Below are 22,287 nucleotides of genomic sequence, written 5' to 3' on the forward strand. Positions count from 1 at the left end.
GGTATGAGTTTATTTTTTGGTGTTTTTCAAGTTTAGGATTTCATGATGGTCGCTTGGGGAGTTCAGCACATCAGTACCCAACGCGATAGGTACATTCGATGGGATGCCACCTAAACGTTGCACCTAAGGATATGACACTTAGGTCGAATGTGTCCTTTTACACCACAATGGTGGCAGGTGAGCACAAATTTGGATTGTGGAGGAGACAACTTTCCCTTATAAACAAGATGCAGTGTTCGAATTTGAGACCACTTATCTGCAAATCAAGACCAATTTTCACTAGTCTGTTACCTTCAATAATCAAAAACGGTGCGCACCTCTAGCTTCTATTGTTCTAATTTCTCCTAACCCGGTAGCCCCACCACCGACCTACAATTCATAATATTTTTTTTTTTAATTTTACCCAAACAGAGAATTCTCCTTCTTATTTATTTATTTATTACATTTGGGGCTAAAAAATAGACCAAAGTCGTTAAAATGAAGCCGACCATCCGTTAGGCAGGCTTGAGCTAAACTTGCAAAAACACTGCCCACCACTCGCTTCGCTCGTATCCCCCAACCTTTCACACACTCTCCACCTCCTTCCTTCCCTTCCCTTCCGTTTCCGGACAATCGATCTCTCTACGTTTTGCGGAACAACAATTTCACAATTTCAATTGATTTCTCATGGGTTGAAGGAGAAGACCAATTCACCGTTCGACTAATAACAAGCAACAACAATGGAGTGGGATAGCAATTCGGATCTGAGCGCCGAGGAAGAGGAGGACGAGGAAGGGAGCTTGATTTTCAACGACGACGACGAAGTTTCGGGCCCCGGCCCCGGCCCGCTTCCCTTCCCCGTCGAGAATATGCTCCGGACGGCGCCGTGCGGGTTCGTCGTCACCGATGCCCTCGACCCGGACCATCCCATCATCTACGTCAACACCGTCTTCGAAATGGTCACCGGGTACCGAGCGGAGGAGGTTCTCGGTCGCAATTGGTCAGTTTTCTCTTTTGGGTTTTTGATTTTAGGGTTTGAATTGGGGGTTTTGTGGTTGAATGTTTGGTTTTGATTGGGGGGTTGAATTGGGGTTGTTGGAAATGCTTGTTTTTGGCTGCTGAAAACCGTGGGGCGGTTATTTTTCGCTTAGTTAGAGGAGCTGCATGATGGGTTTTGTGGATTGAATAGTTTTTCTCTGTCGTGGTTGTGGTTGGCATTTCGGAGCTCATGCGCTTGTGAGTTGTCTAGGGTTTTGTTTGGGCTCGTAAATTGAATGCAAAGAAGCAAATTGGAGTTGCGAGTAATTGGTTTATTAATTGATGTGGTCAGATAGGTAGTCATAACGGGGTTATGAGACTAGAGATACGGCATGTTGTTTCCTGTAGTCTCTCTCATGCTGTAGTTGTTAAAGAAAATGATAAATTTCAGGATATAATTATAACGAAATTTAATGCGAAGGGTTTTGTTCTAATCTTTGGGCGTTGCCTTGTTGGGCTTGTCATCCTGTTGCTCCTTTTCTATCATAGTTTTTGATATTAGTGTTGATTATAAAAGATAATTTGATAAAAGAAAGGAAATAATTGAAAATGGAATGGACAGGTAGTCCATCTAGGTACACCAATTAGAAAATACAGAGCAAAAGGAACAAAACAAGCCACATTCAATATAGAACTCCACCCCAGTCGATGAATCATATTAAAGGTAACAACTCTAGAGTGCTTAGACATCCACAAGGATCTCTAACATCTAATGCTGCCCCAAATGAAAACGTAAATTTCTTCCCTATCTTCAAAAGTTCTGTTGTTCTTTTCCACCACACCGGCCGTGGTACCAAAATACTAGCCAGAAGGTTTTTGTTTTTTTAATATATCATATCTTATTAAGTTTATTTTTATATGAAGCCTTCTCCACCTCTACTCTAGAGTAGTGTGGCGAATTTGCTAGCTGCTTCTATAATGCTTGAGAGCTATTAGCAAGTTCATTGACACAGATTGCATTCTTTTTGGTTTGATTTAGTTACACTCTGTCATACTGTTAAGTCAAAGCTTTTATCTTTCTTCAAATCTATTAGTGGTAGTAATTTTATTGACAAATTACATCTTAGGTGTGTTTTTTAGGTGCTTTATCTGTTAGTTGAACTTTTTTTTATATGTAAAGGCTTCATGTGTGTCATGGTTATTTGCCATATTAGTATCATGTACCTGTGGAATATCTCTGAACCTGTTTAATATGGCATGAATTTGTTTTTCTTTTTATACTTGTAATTTAGCACCTCCAAAGATTCTTTAGGTAAATGTTTATTTGTGTATATTTCTTTCTAGGAAATCAATTGTGCATGCTATCATCTATTAACACCATAAAGATATGCAAACATTTTATTATTTTTCTTTTTCTTCTGAAAATGGATTTTTCCCTTGGATATCTTGGGATTTAGATTGTGTTGGCATGCATATTCTCTACATTTGGTCAGCGATCGGAACATTTGGTTTAGGTTATTGGAAACCAGGGTATATTATTTTGGTTTTGGGTTGACTATCTTCTAGTTGCATACTTATGCAATTATTGGATATAACTTAAATGAGTACATTTCCATGTTTTTTTCTTAATAATATAGGATTGACTGCATATTGTGAAATGCTGTTGTCTTGGAATATGAGGAAGTTCTTTCTTCCCTTATTCTTTCTTTTTGCTTATTTTGGATTAACTTCATTATTGTTTTTATCCATCATTCTGATTTCTAATTGTTTAGGATTGTGTGGGGGTTTTGTTTATAGAAATTAAATGGTGTAAGGTTTATCTATATCACTAGTGCTAAGAATGGGTATATAACTAAATATCTCTTTTTTTTCTTTCCTTTTTCTTTTAAAAAAATGTGATCAATGTCCAAGTTGGTTTGGTGTTGGGTTCAGGTGTGCCTTGGTTACAGTTCTAGTCGAACTTTTAATTGTATCAAGATTCATATTCTAGATGGTATCTTACATGATCCTTCTAATTTTCTACCATTGTCGTAAATAGTTGCGTTACAACAAACGCTTATTGTTGAACAAGTTTTTTTAAGATTTCGCATGGATTAAAAGCACATAAAGAAGAAAGAGAACGAGTCTCCTTAGTGTTTTAGATGCACCGTACTGTCTCTTAAAAACATCTATTATCATAGGCTTTTCCTACCTTATATGAAAATCTTCATAAGCGTTTAGCAACCATGAAGTAATTGGCCAGCTTAAAGTAGGATAAAGCTTATATATTCACCACTGAATTGCCATGTCATGATACTGCTTAAGCATAAAGATTGTGTTGGTAGAAAGGAGTATGTTGTTGGAGGTTACAGACATTGTTATACATATCCAACCTGATTCAAGTGAAGTGTCCCCTTGGGTTTTAACGAAGTAGTAGATAAACTAGAAGTGTTTTACAAAAAGTTTGTGCAACCAGGGGGCATGCTTGATCATGCAAAATGAGGTTCAAGTTTCCTTGACATGATTCGACTTCAGTCTAGAGTTAGACATAAAATTGAATACAAAATTGTGCACCAATCACTATCAGAATTAAATAGGTGTATAAAAGATCTGTGTTAACGCTATCATGGAATATTAACAGAAACCATGTTAGATTTTCTGATGGGTTTTATTCATTTTACATGCACTTAAGAGTAGTGCAGTCTTCAATATTTTATAAGGTGTTAGACACGGAAGGTCACCTGCTTATGCCGAGTTCCTTACTAGTCAACACTTATACTTGTGACCTGCATTATATTAAATTACGAAAAAAAAAAACATGATTTAGATGCAACACCCTTGAATTCTTTCTTATACTTTACAAATAAATGTTTGAATTTTCATTTGGAAATTCCTAAATGCGCCAGTTTGCGAGCCTCTTTGTGTTCGTGGCTTAAATGAGTTATTAAGATCTTGAACAAGCGTGTGGAGTTTTAGAAGGAAAAGCTTGAGAAAAAAATCTAATCCAGTCCAAGAATGTTTGATCATCACATTTAGGCATAACTAAGCTATCAAGATGTTGATGAAGCAAGCCTAGTCAATTATCAAGCGTTTATAATATATCTATCTGAACTATTTTGTATTTAAATATCCGACAGTGATGAATTTTGCCTTTAACGGCTATGTTGTAGAGGAGAGGGTTTGATTCTTAATCATCATTTCGGGTTGGGACATATTGGACTGAGAAGTATAAAAAGGCTGATGCAAAAGGGATCGTACTGTTTGGGCCAACTGCAATGCGGTCTAATAATGCAACTCTTCTAAATTTAGATTTCCATTTAAGAATTATCCATGCGAAAAATCAGAAGAGCTGAAATCTCGTAAATGGAAATTTGAAAATTAGTCGGTTTTGATCCTTCGACCACATCGTGAGGTGGCCTGAACAATGCAATCCCTTTTGGTTCTTATGGAAAGGGCTTAAGAAGGAGACTTGTAGATTTTTAAAGTCATGTGTTCATTGAAATATCAATTTTACGTACTTCATGGAAATCAAACCCAAAATCTTGAGTTTGAGTTGTTCATTTTTTAAGTATGTTCACTCACTAATAGGCTTCTTGTTTAGCTATATGTAACATTTTGTTTGGGATAATGTTTCAAATAGTATTGCTAAATTCATATTTTTGCTTGTCTTTTCAAATATTTGTACCAGAGATTGTTTACATCATGCGTCTTGATCCTGATTGTTCATGTACTAGCATTTTTATTGGGTTGACATGTTTCAAATAGTATTGCTAAATTCATATTTTTGCTTTTGTCTTTTCAAATATTTGTACCAGAGGCGCTTTCACTGTTTTGGTTTTAAAAAGATTGTTTACATCATGCATCTTGATCCTGATTGTTCATGTACTAGCATTTTATTGGGTTGACCATCCACTGTTAAAGCAACACATCCTTCTTGACTCTTGTTAGAAGAGTACTACTCTTCGTTGGGTCATGTGAACAGAACCCCAACTATCTAATGGTTCTCTCGCACTTGATGCAATTAATAGAACATTCCTAATAGAATCAGAGCCTTTGAATTTGTGATTATGGTATTGATTTAGTACAGCCCGTAGGTGTTAGATTAAGCACTTAAACAATAGAACATAGAAGAATATAAGGGACCGAGGAGAAGAAATATAGATCGAAAAGACGAGACAAAGGGCAGAAACAGTAGAACAAAGAAGAATATCGGAGGTCAAGGAGAAGAAAATATAGATCGAAGGGACGAAATCAGAGAGTTCTAGGAAAGGTTTACTCAACATTCAAATCTGAATTTTAAAGAACTACATGGGGGGTATTTATAGCAAACTAAAACCTAGACATAATAGGATAAAAATCCCTTGCTTAAACAGAAATCCTAACCCAAATAAAATAGGAAACTTAAAACTAGAAATCTGGAAAAGTAAAAATCCTACTAGAACTTTGAAAACTAGAGAATCTAGGAAACTAACAAATACATTAGGGAACTAATAAATTTAGTTCCTACGCGTCCTGCATCAGGTATCAATGACCTTGCCCCAATCTTTGTCCTTAGCTTAGGATAATTAATCTTAATAGTTATCTGTCATGAAAAGAATAACACTCTTTGTCCTTGTGATTCTTAGAATTTGATCCATCATGGGCCTTAAGAATCAGATGCAGTGTGTGGTCCATGGTTCAATCCATGGGAGAAAATATTGTTGTTATTATTGTATCCGAAGTAGATTGACCTTGTGGGAAAACAAAAGATTGAAGTTTCACAATTTTTTAGTACTTGCGAGAGTTGTAATCTATGTTATTATTTATATATCTGATAAAATTGTTGCTTTTCGTTATATAGTATTGCAAAATCGAGATTAAATCAACAATGACAGTAATTGAGTCAAAACAACAATAGCAAAGCTGCAAAAGTGTAAAGGAGACTGCTGTAAAATAGCCTGATTTTTGGGGAGGTCAGTTTAAATTTTACTATATCTTTGACATTTGGTTCTATTGTGATTAAACTTGACCTTATTAAAGGCCTTGAAGCAGTAACTGAACTTTGAGTTTGTTGCTATCTGCTGCAAAGAGTATAATTGTTTTATGTTCGGAGATATCACAAATAGTGCTTTTGTGTTCCTTTTAGTTTGCGGGCTCTCTTTTGTTGGATTTGGATGTTAGCTTAAAGAAATAATGCATCTCTCACTTCTCCCTTTCTCTGTTTTGTACTGATTTTGTGCCCTTTTCTACAGTCGATTTTTGCAATATAGAGGGCCATTCGCAAAAAGAAGGCATCCACTAGTGGACTCTGCAGTAGTTTCAGAAATTAAAAGATGTCTGGAGGAGGGTATTGAATTCCAAGGCGAGTTATTAAACTTTAGGAAAGATGGATCTCCTATGATGAATAGATTGCGGCTGACACCTATATATGGGGATGATGATATGATAACGCACGTCATTGGAATCCAGTTCTTCACAGAGGCAGATATTGATCTAGGTCCAGTTCCTGGTACTTCAATCAAGGAGTCTGCAAAATCTTCTGACAGGTTTCGTTCTTATCTTTCTGCTTTTCGTCCTGCCGTTCTCTTGGGGGAGCGAAACATATGTCGTGGGGTTTGTGGGATGTTGCAATTGAGTGACGAGGTTCTTGCTCTCAAGATTCTTTCAAAGTTGGCGCCTAGAGACATTGCATCTATTGGGTCAGTCTGTAGGAGACTGTATGACCTTTCAAAGAATGAAGACCTTTGGAGGATGGTCTGCCAAAATGCATGGGGTAGTGAGACAACTCGTGTTTTAGAGGCTGTGCCTGGTGCAAAGAGGCTAGGGTGGGGTAGGCTGGCACGGGAGCTGACCACTCTTGAAGCAGCAACATGGAGAAAGGTGACTGTTGGAGGTTCTGTTGAACCCTCACGATGTAACTTTAGTGCTTGTGCAGTTGGCAATCGTGTTGTCCTTTTTGGTGGTGAAGGCGTCAATATGCAACCGATGAATGACACCTTTGTATTGGATCTAAATGCCAGTAACCCAGAGTGGCAGCATGTCCAAGTGAGCTCTCCTCCTCCTGGCCGTTGGGGTCATACACTTTCTTGTGTGAATGGGTCCCATTTGGTGGTATTTGGAGGCTGTGGAAGGCAGGGCTTGCTAAATGATGTTTTTGTACTGGATTTGGATGCAAAGCCTCCAACTTGGCGTGAAATATCTGGGTTGGCTCCTCCGCTCCCAAGATCATGGCACAGTTCCTGCACTCTTGATGGCACCAAGTTGATAGTTTCAGGTGGTTGTGCAGATTCTGGAGTACTCCTTAGTGATACTTTTTTGCTTGATCTCTCAATGGAGAAACCTATTTGGAGAGAGATACCAGTAGCATGGAAACCTCCTTCCAGATTGGGTCATACGCTGTCTGTATATGGTGGTAGGAAAATTTTGATGTTTGGGGGCCTGGCCAAAAGTGGACCACTTCGTTTTCGTTCTAGTGATGTGTTCACAATGGATCTGAGTGAGGACGAACCGTGTTGGAGGTGTGTTACAGGGAGTGGAATGCCCGGTGCTGGAAATCCAGGGGGTATGGCTCCTCCGCCTAGACTTGATCATGTAGCAGTGAGCCTCCCAGGTGGGAGAATCCTGATCTTTGGTGGTTCAGTTGCTGGTCTTCACTCTGCCTCACAACTTTATCTCTTGGATCCAACGGATGAAAAACCTACATGGAGGATATTAAATGTACCTGGGCGACCCCCAAGATTCGCTTGGGGACATAGTACTTGTGTTGTTGGAGGGACAAGGGCAATTGTCCTTGGTGGTCAAACTGGAGAAGAGTGGATGTTAAGTGAACTCCATGAGCTTTCGCTGGCAAACTCTGTAATCTGATTAAGAGTGTATATGGGAACACGCTGTAACCAAGGGTCACATAAGCCTTAAACTGCAAGATTTGAGATCATTCTGAGGATTCAGCCAGGCAGAGATTGCTGCTTCAGTCACTAATAGCTCTTGACAAATGTTACTTTAGTCGGGACTTGTTTTGGGTGTTATTCTACTGCACATTTCTTATATGGAATTGCCCTGGCTCGGATGAACTTTCAATTATTTTCAAGAGTGACTTGAACCATGTTTGTTTTTTGTGAGGTTTGTGTGAGACTGCCCTTCAGTACGGACAAATGATTAATTCTTCCTTGTCAGGTTAGTAGTATATAATGGACAGGTAGGTTTATATATGTAGGCTTAGTCTTATTATGCGTATGTGTTATTTTAATTAGGTTCTGTAATTTGAACCAAAGGAGAAAATGATGCATGTTTATAGTAATGTATTGCTAGTCCTCTTTATGTAATGAATCCTTTGTTCATCTATCCTTCATTCGTTTACAACGTGTCATCCAGCTTAAAAGATACACAAGCAAAGATTGTGAGGCAGATTTCTGAAGAAGCCAGCACCCCAACTCTGCAAAACATGGAGGTGCCATTTTGGGGTGCAGATCAAGTTACCAAGATGGTTTATTGAGATTTGACAATTTTCAGCCTTGAAGGAATGTGGCTTCTTTTGTTTGCTGCCCCGATCTTTGCTCTTTAGTTTCTCTTTGATGTTGTATACAGTTTCGTCTTTTGTACTCAGCCAGATGCATTTCTTTCTGTTTTGTAAATTCGACTGTGGCTGTGGTCCTGTTGTTCCCATTTGTATGCACTTGCTGAGTTTATGACATTAGGCCATTGCAATTGCTGGAATGATAATGACTGATTGGGATGGGTCTTGCCTCTGCTTTTGCTTTAAGTGGGTTAGGAGCGAACAAATTCTAGACCAAGGATAAAGGTGATTTGATTTCTTTAGAATATCATTCATGTGTTCTTAGAAGCATTTTACTTTCTTTCTTTCCACATACTTTTTCCCCCTTGGACTTTTGTGTTTTACATTCTTCTGGATGCTACTTTTTATTTTAGGGTTTTTAGTAGTCAGTACTTTGTAGTTGTAGGTTCTCATTTCAGTCTCTTGGCCTCGCCAACACTTTAGTAGGTTACTCTGGGTGTCTGGTAGTAAAGCGAAACTCAAGATTATGCTTCTGGTCCGTCTGTGTATGTTTGATGAAGTTACATGGTACGGAGAATGTTGGATGGTGTTGGTGCCTGGATTAGGGGAACTGGCATATTAAAGTTACGAAGTTGTCAGTTACAAGTCGACCCCATAATCTACCCTCCAATTCAAGGCTAAAACTAACCTGTAACCTTGCTGATTAGATTTCTTCATTCTCTCAATAGTGTGAAGGAAACTGAAATATTGAAACAGGGTGTGATAGCATTCATGTTTCACTATTCATAGACAAGTTGCTTTCTTTTGTTCTTTCATGGGAAACAGTGGAAACTGAGTTCTCCAGAAAAATTTAGGTTGTCTTGGGAAATCCATTTATATGCAAGGTGGAATCCAAAAAATACGATAAACCTTCAAAGCCACCTTTGTGCCGCCATCTCTCATCACGTGATAAATGTGAGAGAGAGAGAGAGAGAGAGAGAGCTTGCTTGGATATCGAACCCATCCAACAGGATGTCGAGAAGTTACAGCTTCATATTGGAAATTTGATAACTTAAAATACAATATGTAATGAATGGTTTTATTATTAGTAGTATTGAGACTTTTTGTGATAAAATTCCGCACTTGTTAGGTTTTGTAAGTGGTTAAGTTGAAGATATTATTGATTTTTGTAATAGAGGGTGCAATTCGGTCTAAATGACGTTCTTTTTTCTTTGAGTTTAGCAGCATCCCTTGCTTGCTTTCTCATATCCCCTTCTGTCGGTAGGAATACCATGAAAAAGAATGTATGGTAAATATAACATTAGCTAACAAAAGAATTTTATGGTAAATGTAATATTACCATCTGTCGAAACTCTCTTATACATGACAGTCTGGCTGCCCTAAATCCACGCCACTTCGACTCTCAGATGACTTTTATCAAATAATTTGCCCGCATAGCATATTTTGCTCAAAAGAACATCAATAGAACTTCATGAATAATAAAAAAAGAAGGATAAATAGGGTTACAATAACCTTTGCTCACCCTCAAATAGATCCGGCAGTGGTCCAAACTCCCTTACTTTTACTCTCAGACAATTTGACTGACTTAAGTAAAAGGATATCATTGACCAGTAACAAACTATTTGAGCCTCAAGATGCAAATTTACTATTTATATTTATTTTTGGAGTTATTTATATTAACACTCTATAAGATTTGTGTTGTTTTTATAAAACATCCCTTTGAGGTTTCAAATTGTTTTCACAAAACCTCTTTATTTCATTTTCGGCTGAAATAATTGATGATTTAATTAAAATTACTTCTTCAAATGACAAAATTAACCTCAACAATTAGTCCTCGGGTGTATGTACAATCTAATCTCTGAAGTCCACATTATCATTTGGATATATTTTTTTTAAGGCTTTTTATCACAAATGGACCTTTAGGTTTGCGAAATTATCACATTTCGTCCCTAATGTTTTTTTGTGACACTAATGGTCCTTAAGGTTACTCTCCACACATCAAAATGGTCCTTGCCATTAGCTTCCATCAAATTTTATGTTAAATTAATGACGTGGCACATATGTGGAGCCTACACATACAATAGTATAGCCACATGGCTTTAAATAAAATATATAATATATTTTAAAACTTAAAATCCACATAAAAATTTTAAAAAGAAAATTAAGTCTTTTTATAAATAAAAAAAATATTAAAACTGAAAAACTAAAAACCCTGCAGCCATCTCCTCATCGCAGACCCACTCATCGAGCACCTTAAGCCAAGGAATTCCAAGAGCTGTTCAAGAAGGAATGGCCTCTCGATTGGCGGATTTTGAAGCCAAAGAGTTGAACTTTAACTTGGTGATGTGAACTAAAGCCAAGGAATTGTAGGGTATTGTACAGGAGGTTTAGCCAAACAAACAAACATTGATTGAAGAATATGACAGAGATGAAATCCAACGAGTAGAAACTTGGTTCGATTCAGAAATTAGTGTTGGAGTACTCGAAAGCATTTGAATTGAAAATAAAATATTTTAATTTGCTTGAGAGTGGGTCTGCGATGGGGGGAGGAGGGGCGCTGGGAGAAGGAGAACGCAGGTGATGGCTGCAGGTTTTTTAGTTTTTTATTTATAAAAAGACTTAATTTTCTTTTTAAATTTTTTATATGGATTTTAAGTTTAAAATATTTAAAATATATTTTATATTTTATTTAAAGCCACATGGTTCTATACCATTGGATGTAGGGCTCCACATATGTACTACATCATCAATTTAACAAAAAATTTGACTGAAGCTAACAGAAGGGACCATTTTGATGTGTGGAGGGTAACGTTAAGGACCATTAGTGTCACAAAAAAACCTTAGGGACTAAATGTAATAATTTCGCAAACCTGAAGGACCATTTGTGATAAAAAGTCTTTTTTTAATGATGTGAGTAATTTTTAGGTAAAAAGTTTATAAAAGGGGTTTTGTAAAAGTAATGTGAAAACTCATGGGATGTTAGGGTAATTTTCAAAACCTCAAACGATTTTGTAAAAGTGATGTGAAAACTCATGAAGAAAGTGCAAAATATCATATCTGCCACTGCCAGATCGGTACAGAGCTACTACACTCCCAAAATATTTATTAAGAAAATATTCCGTAAATACTAAATAAATACTCAGAAAGACAAAGATCTGACCAGTTGGGTTTGGGGTGCAGTCCACAGTAAGCTTCTTTTTCTTCTTCTATCTACCAACTCACACCAATCACTCACTCTCTCAACTCTAAACCACTCCACTTCCCTTCACACTCAAAACCCACAACAAGATCTCTCACCACTTTCCCTCACTTTCTCCTACTTTCTCTCTCCTTTTCCTCCAAACCAAACAGACCCCGATTGATGGCTATCAACAGAGATTCCACTCCCCCACCAATGATCGGCAAGATTGGCCCTTACACTGTGTTCATGACTCCACCCTCCACACCAAAACCACCTGAACCGGTCTTTGATTCCCCCAAGAAGGTGGCCCCACCTCCGGTTCAGCCGCCGCCTCAGCAATTGGTGCAGCCTATGGCTGTTTCAGATTCTGCCGCCAATGGCTCTGTCTTGGGGGTTTTTAAGAATGCCGTGAACAAAGTTCAGAAGGGTAATGCATGCTTTTGTTACTTGTTTTTCTAGTCTTTTTTGTGACTTGTTTTTTTGGTTTTTTGCTGTGCTCTGTTTGGTGGTTGGGAAAGTAGAGGAAAAGGAAGGGAAATTGGGGATTGTTCGGCTCGAATGAATGAAATGAAAGAAAACCCAAGATGGGATTTTACTGTAAAGATTTTAGTAAATGGGGAGAAGAATGGGTCTTTGTTAGGAAAACTAATTTATTTTATTTTATTTAAAATTCTGTGTTGATTTATATCTTTCATGCTTTGGGTGAAAGTAAGCAGAGCTCATTGGTATTTTATAACCTATGTCTGATAAGTAAACGGATAATAGATTATGCAGTGTTGTGGTTTCTGTGCTATTTCTTATCTTTTGGTTTGCAGAAACAGAAAAGCAAATATTCAGCAAGCTGAATTTTCGTTTTATAGTGTCACCAACCCTGCATCATGTATAATTTTTGGTGGATATTTTCTTCGCTACAGCTGATGGTGGTGTGTTTTTGGTTATTTTGCAGCACATTCAAGTTTGGATGACCATTTGGCACGTTGGTTTGGGTTGAATCAGTCAAAATATCAGTGGGCACTAGATGATTATTATGAGAGCAAGGGATTGGTAAGCATTTGATTGCTTGCATTCCTACGACTTATTTACTTTCTGTTGCGATTTTATTCGGTAATGTTTAGCAACTTAAGTTGAATTTGTTGTCAAATTGAGCACTGTATAGATTGAAGTGTGCAGAGTTTCATTTATTGTATTATTTCATTGTCCTTTCTTTTATTATGCACCCTCGTACAATCAATACTTATGTATTCTTATCTTATGAAGTCTTCTTTTGCACAATGCTATGAATATTAGGGTTTTCAGATTATCTGGCCAAAAAAGGTTATTGTTTTGCTCCTCTCTGTTTTTATTTATAAAAACTATTTTATAACAGGTTCTGAACGCAAAGATGGCCAATATGTAGGTCCCTTAAAGCTTTACAGTATGTCAGTATCCTATGTTAAATTAATCTTGTCATCTGTAAAAAGGTCATTCTGGGGATGTTATAGTAGTATTGACATTTTGCAACTTCAAACTCTTATTGAGACTTGGTGGTCAAACTTCAGCAATAATCGATATAATATGATTCGCATCATGGTACAAGGGTAAAGGAATACTGGTGATAAGAAAAGAAAGCGCGTAATTACACTACAAACACTTGTTCCTCTTTCCATGTTAAACAGAATGACCAGAGTATTCAATTTTAATTTAACCAGTTTAAGTATTAATTTGCTACTCAGTCGTAAGATATTTTGCAAGAACATCGTCTTTTTTTTTCTTTTTTGTAAAATGTAAGCAGGGATAATCTACAAAGAACATATCTGATATGTAATAAAAGTATTGAAGTTGCTTAGAATGTGCCCAATGAGTGCTAAACTTGTGTTGAATAAGTTCAGCCTTATGACTTCTGGTCTTCAAGGTTTCTACTTGTGTTTTAGAGCATCTTGACTTTAGCATCTTGACTTTCTGATTCTGCAGTAGTGACCTTGTTAGAGAAGCACCTGTGTTTTATGAGTTGTAGGCGGGTCCCTTCTCTGTTTCTAATTAATATTTGTCTGTATACATGGACCTCTTGCATTTTCTAAAACTAGATCCACAACGCTTCTAGAGTTATGTTAGTTGTTATTATCACCCCAAGTTTCTTAATTACAAAATCCATCAGCGGTTTACTGCACAATAACCCCCACTTTTAGTTTTCACATACTTAGCTCCCCTTAACTATTGATTTTTACTCCCCACTTTGTATTTTTTTCCCGTCCTTTTCCACTGCCTTCCTCTGATGTGAGAACCATAACAGATGTTCTCTCCGTGGTTGAAATCCCTACCTCACTAATACCCCCTGTACTTATTTGGGGCAGGTTGTCAATGCGAGTACTGAAATAGAAGGTAGGTCCTTCCAGTCATTGTATTCGTTCTTCTAACCCTAAGGGCTGTTAGTGTAACTTGCTCTCCAGCATTAAGAGGCACTTCATCTGAAAATACGAGTCAGATTGAAATAGGTTGAAATAACTATTTTAATTTAACAATTGCCTATATTCGAGGATACTGTGCATATGCTTTTTCATTTTGGGATAGTATTTTGCCAACTTGAATTCATGATAACATTTAGCTTATTAACCTTTTTTTGTTATTTATAACCAATGACTTGATCCTTGTACTTGATTGCAGGAGAAGGGCGAGAAACCAAAAGAGAGATCTAGCAAAATGCAGAGTGTGTGACGTGCTAACTGGACAGGTAAAGGTAACATGATGTTTAAATTCCATGTTTTTTTAGCTTTTCAACTGTGAAAATATATGTTGGCTTGCAGAATTAATTGCAAGGGAGAGCTCGTGCAGACATCTTTTGAGTATAGTACATCTAAATAGTTATGTATGGAGTAGAAGTGCATCTGGGTACACACAGAGTCCAACCAAGTTTCGGGGTTCTGGTTATGCAATTCTCTGCCTTCTGCGACAGCTGAGTTTGGTTATCTAACAGTTTGTAAGTCGTGTATCTCATCTAAATATATAGTTTTCAGCCAAACTTGTGTTCTTGTACTCCTTTAAGCTGCCAGCTTATTATTTTTTTTTTTTTGTGGGTTATGTACCATCGGCTTGTTGGTGTATTTGTATTATTCGTGAAGGCTATAATTTGCAGCTTATGATTGTGAAATTAATTTTTTGGGTATGTTTTCTTCTTGTTCCTCAACTCTGCTGAATTACAGCTTTCCTCAACTCAAAATCATAACTATGATATCAGTTTCTAATCGTTTAAGAGGGCAGGTTTTTTGTTTTTGGTTTCCCCGATTCTTGGAACCCAATAAATCAGTAGTGTTCTGTGTATGAGACAAGATCGGGTAATGTACTAACAACGTAAGCTGCCTAGAGACGGATCAGATAACTTGGTGGATGATTATCACTGCTCTGAAACTAAAACGGCAGTCTTCTTGTCAAATTTAGACTTAAAAGGGCAGTTTCTCAAGTGCAGTGCTTCATGTTTTTCTGGTATGGAGAAATCCTATATGGCCTATGGTCTATGCGACATGATATAGCCAGTGTGAGAACGGGTGTAGACAAGTTTTCTCCTTTATGACATGGTCGCTATCTTTATCAAAAAAAAGGCATGCTCGCCCTCTCTCTTTCTGAATATAAGTGATATTCTAAACTATAACGAGAAGGAGGGTTTTCACACAGAGTACTAAGGTATCACGAGAATTCGAATTCAAGACTCCTGGTCAATCTGGACTGCAAGTCAAGACCATTTTTCAGTAGACTCAACCTCGTTGGCGACATTGTCTCTCTTTCATTGTTCATAGTCATATATTAAAACCGTCGGTGGCATTTACCTGACCGCAAACCATATTAACCAGAAATTGACCACACAACTCTGAAAATGTCATATGCTCTGTTTTTCTTCTAGTCTTTTATTACTAGAAAATTACAATGACAGAGAATTAAACTTTTTCTCTAGTTCTAACATTAATTGGGTTCTAAAATATCTTAACTCTCAGTCTCTCCATTTATGAAAATTGAGTAGAAAGTTGGTAATAGGGTTGGATTTTAAATCACTCTCTAGGATGACATTAATGTATTATTAGAGCATTTCCAGAAAGGGACCAAGGGGAGGGCTTTTGGGGGGGGGTTGTGAGGACCCAGCAACCTGAGCTGGCCTGAGGGCAAAGCTTGCCTGAGTGCTGGCCCAAGTTTTAAAGTGCCGCCAATGGCTCTCTTCCATGTGTTGCATTCTGGGCTCTTTGATAAGATTTTTTCTTTCAATCCAATGATAGCCAATTTTGTGCAATAAAAAATGAAAAAAAAAAACCAAAAAATTACTGATTTTTTTTTTCTATAAATACCAACCAATACTCTATATGAATTTTGAAATTTATTTGAAATTTGAAACCAAAATTCTTATCCGATATGAATAGTATTGACGCGTAGGAACCCAAAAATCTTATTCGAAAATATTATCAAAATTAATTTTTTAGGTAAAAAGAGTTGTAAAAAAATAAAAAAATAAATAGTATTTGCCATGGTAAAGGGTAACTGCTGAAAACACACATTGTTTTTTGTAAGGGCAACCACTATTCATGTGAATAGTAGCTCCCCAAGTGCCATAGCAAGGGGCAAACTGGAAGTGCTCTTATGTACTAGTTTAAAACTCAAAATTCCATGACAATTAATTCTTTATTTATTTTTACTTTCATTGTTGAGAGAGAGAGAGAGAGAGAGAGAGAGAGAGAGAGAGAGAGATAAGAACACTGGGATTTTTACTAATTAATATTATATAAAAGATAATTATGTTTAAATTAATTAATAAAACAATGGAAAATAATCCTAAACCGAAAAAGTTGGGATCCATTTGGATGATGCCGGCTGCTTGGCCCGCAAGTTCTTTTCTCTTCTACTTCTATTTGGAAAAAGGAAAGCCTTTATAAACAATCCACTCCACTCCACTCCACTCCCACACCACCAACACATCCCCAACCAAATTAGAAACAAATGGCTCTCATTCAACAACGCCGCCAGCTTAATCTCCGCCTCCCCTTTCCCGAACCCTCCGAGTGCCGCCCATGTTTCTCCGTTCCCCTTCCTCCCACCACCGCCGTCACAAACAAATCTTCCTTCGGTGCTATCTCCGCCGCCGATATCGAGAAACTCCAAGTCCTCGGCTACGGTAACAGCGGCACCGTCTACAAGGTAAATCACAAGCGGACTTCCACCACCTACGCTCTCAAACTCGTCCATAGCGACTCCAACGACTCCACAGTCCGCCGTCAGCTCTTCCACGAGATGGAGATCCTCCGCCACACCGACTCTCCCCATGTCGTCCGCTGCCACGCTATCTTTGAGAAGTCGTCGGGAGATATCGGGATCCTCATAGAGTACATAGACTCCGGCACCCTCGAGACCTTGCTTAAAGCCCAAGGCACCTTCTCCGAGCCCAATCTTGCCCACGTCGCCCGCCAAGTTCTTAAAGGCCTCAACTACCTCCACACCAACAAGATCATCCACCGCAACATCAAACCCGCAAATGTTTTGGTGAACAGCAACATGGAAGTGAAAATCGCCGACTTTGGCGTGAGCAAGATCCTATGCCTGACCTCGGACCCCTGCAATTCCTATGTGGGTACTTGTGCTTACATGAGCCCGGAAAGATTTGACCCGGATACTTACGGCGGCAATTACAGTGGCTACGCCGGTGACATATGGAGCCTAGGGCTAACCCTGATGGAGCTTTACATGGGTCACTTTCCGTTGTTGCCTCCGGGTCAGAAACCCGACTGGGCCACGCTTATGTGCGCCATATGTTTTGGAGAGCCGCCGAGCTTGCCCGAGGGGGTGTCGGAGGAGTTTCGGAGTTTCATGGAATGTTGCTTGCAGATGGAGTCTGAAATGCGGTGGACCGCCGCTCAGCTTTTGACCCACCCGTTCGTCTCTAAAGATCCCAGTATATCCGTTTCCTGATGGGTTGCTGGATTTGTACACGAGTAACCGTTTGTAGGGTTCTGAGTTTTGTGTATATACTGGGCCGGATTCGGATTCGGATTCTTTCTTTATGAAATTACTTAATTTTCTTTCAATCTTTTCAAGTTGCTGATGTGCATCCTACTGTTTATCTTTACTTAAACTTGATTAAGAGAATGCAAATCAAATTTCCTGTGCTTCTTTCAATTAATTCTGGCTAAAACATCATCAAGTTAATTAACTGACTTTCCAAGTAACTAGAAAGGTCACTTTAGTTTTGCAATAGGGATGTGGTATTTGAATTACATGGATTGGAAGTTCCTGTGTCTTTCCAGAGTTTCCTCTCTGCCCTTTTGAGTTTTCTTCTCTTTTATTGCTTTCTAGAAGTTAATCCATCAATTTTTAGGAATTTTCAAACACTAGGCACTTGTGCTTTCTCAAACTCCTACAATGCTGATTTTCAAATATCTGATGGAAGTTGGTACTGATTATAATGTTGTAGCCAAAGTTACCTTTGATCTTCATTCCTTGGCTTTCCTTGTCTTTTCCTGATCAAGAGACGAGCCCGTACGTCGTTTGCAATATGTCCATATGTTGACTTCCTGTCACTTATATAACTATGCAACCATTGATTCCTTAAACCTAAATGTGAATCATACTTAGGTAAAGTTTCCCTTGTCTCATTTGCTGTTCTTTCTGCTTACTGATTATAGTATCCTGGGACTTATCACTTGTGTTTGCTTCTTCATATGTAGTCAAAATAGGATATAATAAAGCAAGGTTTCAGCTAAGAATCTATTTGGAGCTTCAATACTATCGTAATGCTTTAACTTAAATGTTCATTTGAAAGCTGGCCTTGTCATCACAATGTTCTTCACTTTGAGCTCTGTATGAAATCCACATGCAATGTTCCTTCACCTTGTTGAAAATACTTTGTCATGTGCAAATCTAAATTCTGCTAGTCTTGCACATTTGGGAGTTTGTTAAATGATTTTTATTCTATTGTAATCTATCTCCTGAATAGTGTCAAGGGGAGAGATCGCTGCCATTGCTCCTTGGGTAAGATCTCTCTCTCTCTCTCTCTCTCTCTCTCTCTCTCCCTCTCTCCCTCCAAATATTTCCTGTTCTGATTTCGTTTACTCAGATTTCAAGTAAACATGCCAAGGATTCTTACATTTTGCAGCAATCATATTTGTGATGAAGATTGTTATCTTCATTGTAGTAAAGAAGATATTAACTTGGAAAGGAAGCAGCTCTTTCAATCCAGACTTCCTGACACTCACAATGGACAAGTTTCTAAATGATATGGAAAGAGAGAAGCCCATCAGGTTTACTACTCAACAACTGCGGATAGCAACTGATAACTTCACCCATTTGTTGAGTTCAGGAGGTTCCGGTGCAGTTTATAAAGGGGTATTTGGCAATGGAACCCATGTAGCAGTGAAGGTTCTAAATGGGAGCCCAGACAAGAGAACTGAGGAACAATTCATGGCAGAAGTTAGTACAATTGGAAGAATTCACCAGTTCAATCTGGTCCGTCTTTATTGCTTCTGCTTTGAGAGACATCTCAGAGCACTTGTTTATGAGTACATGCCAAATGGAGTCAAATATATAAGGATATATGGTGAATTTCTGATATATTATTCTTCTCTCAAAGGAGGTGTATATATAGTGTACAATGTCTTTTTACCCAAGGAAAAGATAAAAGCTAATCCTAATAGAACAAGTAATACAATATTTACAAGAATCTTTATATTAATTTCCTATCTAAAATAGGACTCACGCCAACACTCCCCCTCAGGTTGGTGCGTAGATGTCACCAATGCCCAACTTGTCAAGTGAGTCACTAAATACATGGCTAGACACTGCTTTAGTCAAAATATCTACAAGTTGTTCCTCTGATTTCACATGTGGTACACTAATCACATTGCTTTCCAATTTTTCATTAATAAAATGTCTATCAATCTCCATATGTTTAGTACGATCATGTTGGACTGGATTATTAGCTATGTCAATTGCAGCTTGATTATCACAATACAATTTCATGGCATCTTTAGCCACGAAGCCCAATTCCTTTAATAATTTTCGAATCCACAACATCTCACATACGCCATGAACCATGCTTCGATACTCAGCTTCCGCACTGGACAAAGAACAAACCTTCTGTTTCTTGCTTCGCCAAGTAACAAGGTTACCACCCACAAATGTAAAATAACCTGATGTTGAACGCCTATCAGTTCGATTTCCTGCCCAATCGGCATCTGTAAAACCTTCAATTTCCAAATGTCCATGTTTTGAGAACATCAGCCATTTGCCAGGTGCAGGCTTTAGATACTGTAAAATTCGCATAACTGCTTCCATATGAACTTCACTAGGCGAATGCATAAATTGACTCACAACACTAACAGCATAAGCAATATCTGGCCTGGTGTGAGATAAATAAATAAGTCTTCCAACTAACCTATGATACCTGTCTTTATTAGTTGGAACTTGATCTGGAAGAATCTCAAGATTATGGTTCTGCACAATAGGAGTATCAGCAGGTTTACACCCAAGCATCCCAGTTTCATTCAATAAATCTAACACATATTTTCTTTGTGACAAGAAAATACCATGTTGAGATCTAGCCACTTCAATTCCCAAAAAATATTTCAACCTTCCAAGATCCTTCATCTCAAACTCAGTTGATAAATAATGTTTCAATTTATCAATCTCTTCTGTATCATCATCTGTTATTATCATATCATCAACATATATAATTAAAACAGTGATCTTCCCTTTCCTCCTCTTCAGAAACAAAGTATGATTTGCATTGCTTTGACGATAACCGTATTTCTTCATGGCATAACTGAATTTACCAAACCAAGCTCTAGGAGACTGCTTCAACCCATAGAGTGACTTCCTCAACTTGCACACCAAATTTGGATTTTCAGATAGATCAAATCCTGGAGGTAGGCTCATATAAACTTCTTCCTTCAATTCTCCATGTAGGAAAGCATTTTTTACATCAAATTGTTGGAGTGGCCAATCTAAATTTATTGCAAGCGATATTAGAACACGAACTGTGTTTATTTTTGCAATTGGTGCAAAAGTTTCCTGATAATCAACACCATATGTCTGAGTATATCCTTTGGCAACCAATCTCGCCTTGTATCTATCAATGATACCATCTACCTTGTGTTTAATTGTGAAAATCCATCTGCATCCAACTGGTCGTTTTCCTTGTGGCAATGAAACTAAATCCCAAGTTTGATTTTTTTTCAAAGCCAACATCTCTTCATCCATAGCTTTCTTCCATTGAGGAGCAGCCAAAGCATCTTGCACTTTAGATGGAATAAATTCAGTTGTCATATGATTAGCAAAAACTGCACATGCTTCAGATAATCGATGAGTAGAGACATAGTTTGCAATTGGGTAGTTCGACTTCTTTAAATTTTCAGGTGAAAAACGATCTGGTGGAATTCCTCTATTACGTCTGGGAGGCAATTGATACCTTGTTTCTGCAACACTATCAATATCATTTGTAATTAAATTGTTAGTATTAATCAAATTTGGTTCTGTACTTACCTCAGGGTTATCCGAAGCCTCAGGAATTTGGACAGGTACTGTTGGTGTAGAAGAGGGAGAACAATTATGTAGGATATGTGGAGTTGCAGGGAACAAAGTGGGGTTAGCAACATGTGACGCCAGGTACTCAACTGACGTGACTGCATTTTCTTTTTCATTGCAGATCACTTCTTCTCTTTCTATGGTAATATCAGGCAACATAATTGTCCAATTCCAATTCTGCTCTTCAATATTCTCCTTCTCCCCCTGAAGAGGAGAGTTGGATTCATGATGAAAATACATGGACAACTCTGAGAAAGTGACATCCATTGTGACATACGTACGCTGTGTCGGAGGATGGTAGCATCGATATCCTTTGGAATATGGGGAGAAACCCACAAACACACATTTAAGAGCACATGGATCCAATTTAGACCGTAGGTGTTTAAGGATGTGAACGTAGGCTATACAACCAAAAATACGGGGATGGAGAGTCAGGACTGACGGTAGGGGATGTGTCGAAGTCAAAACATCCAGTGGTGTCTTGTATCCATGGACAGAAGAGGGCATACGATTTAATAAATACACTACATATAATATAGCATCACTCCAAAACATCGTAGGCATATGAGCTTCTATCAAAATACTCCTGGCCGTCTCAAGAATATGACGATTTTTCCGTTCAGCAACCCTATTTTGTTGAGGGGTATAGGGGCATGTAATTTCATGGAGAAGACCGTTATCCTGAAAGAAAGACACAAAATCATGATTCACATATTCACCTCCATTATCTGATGGCAGAAACTGAATTTTTTTGGAGAATTGTGTCTGAACCATTTGATAAAATTGCTTGAAGAGACCAAAAACCTTACTTTTATTTTTCATAAAATATATCCATGTCATTCTCGTATAATCATCAACGAAAGTCACAAACCATCTAATGCTAGAGATTGTAGAGACTGGGGAAGGACCCCATACATCAGAATGAATAAGAGCAAAAGGTTTATCATTCTTATTGAAACTAATAGGGTATGAAACACGGTGACTCTTGGCAAGAATACAAGTTTCACACTGAAGACTAGAAATATCCAAATCCAAAAATAGAGCTGGAAATAAATGTTTTAAATAACCAAAAGAAGCATGTCCTAAACGCCAATGCCATAACCAAATTTGTTTCTTCTTGTCTGCAGCTGAGTCATGAGCATTAAGGGCC

The 22,287-nt window shown here is 38.0% G+C and overlaps 3 protein-coding genes across 4 annotated transcripts; all 3 read left to right on the forward strand.

Moving 5' to 3' along the window:
* LOC18790680 (adagio protein 1) lies at window positions 414–8,660 on the forward strand. 2 transcript variants are annotated; one of them, XR_002271512.1, is made up of 3 exons: window positions 414–979; window positions 6,168–8,088; window positions 8,287–8,660. XR_002271512.1 is itself a non-coding variant. In XM_020563216.1 (2 exons), exons 1-2 carry the CDS (start codon window positions 720–722, stop codon window positions 7,777–7,779), a joined length of 1,872 nt encoding a protein of 623 aa, XP_020418805.1. In that variant the 5' UTR covers window positions 414–719; the 3' UTR covers window positions 7,780–8,647. The 2 variants fall into 2 exon arrangements, 1 of the variants encoding a protein (XP_020418805.1); XM_020563216.1 differs by having other exon boundaries at window positions 6,168–8,647.
* On the forward strand, window positions 11,552–14,769 carry LOC18792029. The gene is made up of 4 exons (XM_007225808.2): window positions 11,552–12,036; window positions 12,556–12,653; window positions 14,250–14,316; window positions 14,390–14,769. The coding sequence occupies exons 1-3, from the start codon at window positions 11,790–11,792 to the stop codon at window positions 14,298–14,300; spliced, it is 396 nt and encodes a 131-aa protein (XP_007225870.2). The 5' UTR covers window positions 11,552–11,789; the 3' UTR covers window positions 14,301–14,316; window positions 14,390–14,769.
* On the forward strand, window positions 16,365–17,546 carry LOC18792233 (mitogen-activated protein kinase kinase 9). Its single transcript, XM_007225035.2, has one exon. It carries the CDS (start codon window positions 16,563–16,565, stop codon window positions 17,526–17,528), a length of 966 nt encoding a protein of 321 aa, XP_007225097.1. The 5' UTR covers window positions 16,365–16,562; the 3' UTR covers window positions 17,529–17,546.

Source organism: Prunus persica, chromosome G1 (assembly GCF_000346465.2).
Source record: "Prunus persica cultivar Lovell chromosome G1, Prunus_persica_NCBIv2, whole genome shotgun sequence".
In the NCBI taxonomy this organism is placed as follows: Eukaryota; Viridiplantae; Streptophyta; class Magnoliopsida; order Rosales; family Rosaceae; genus Prunus; species Prunus persica.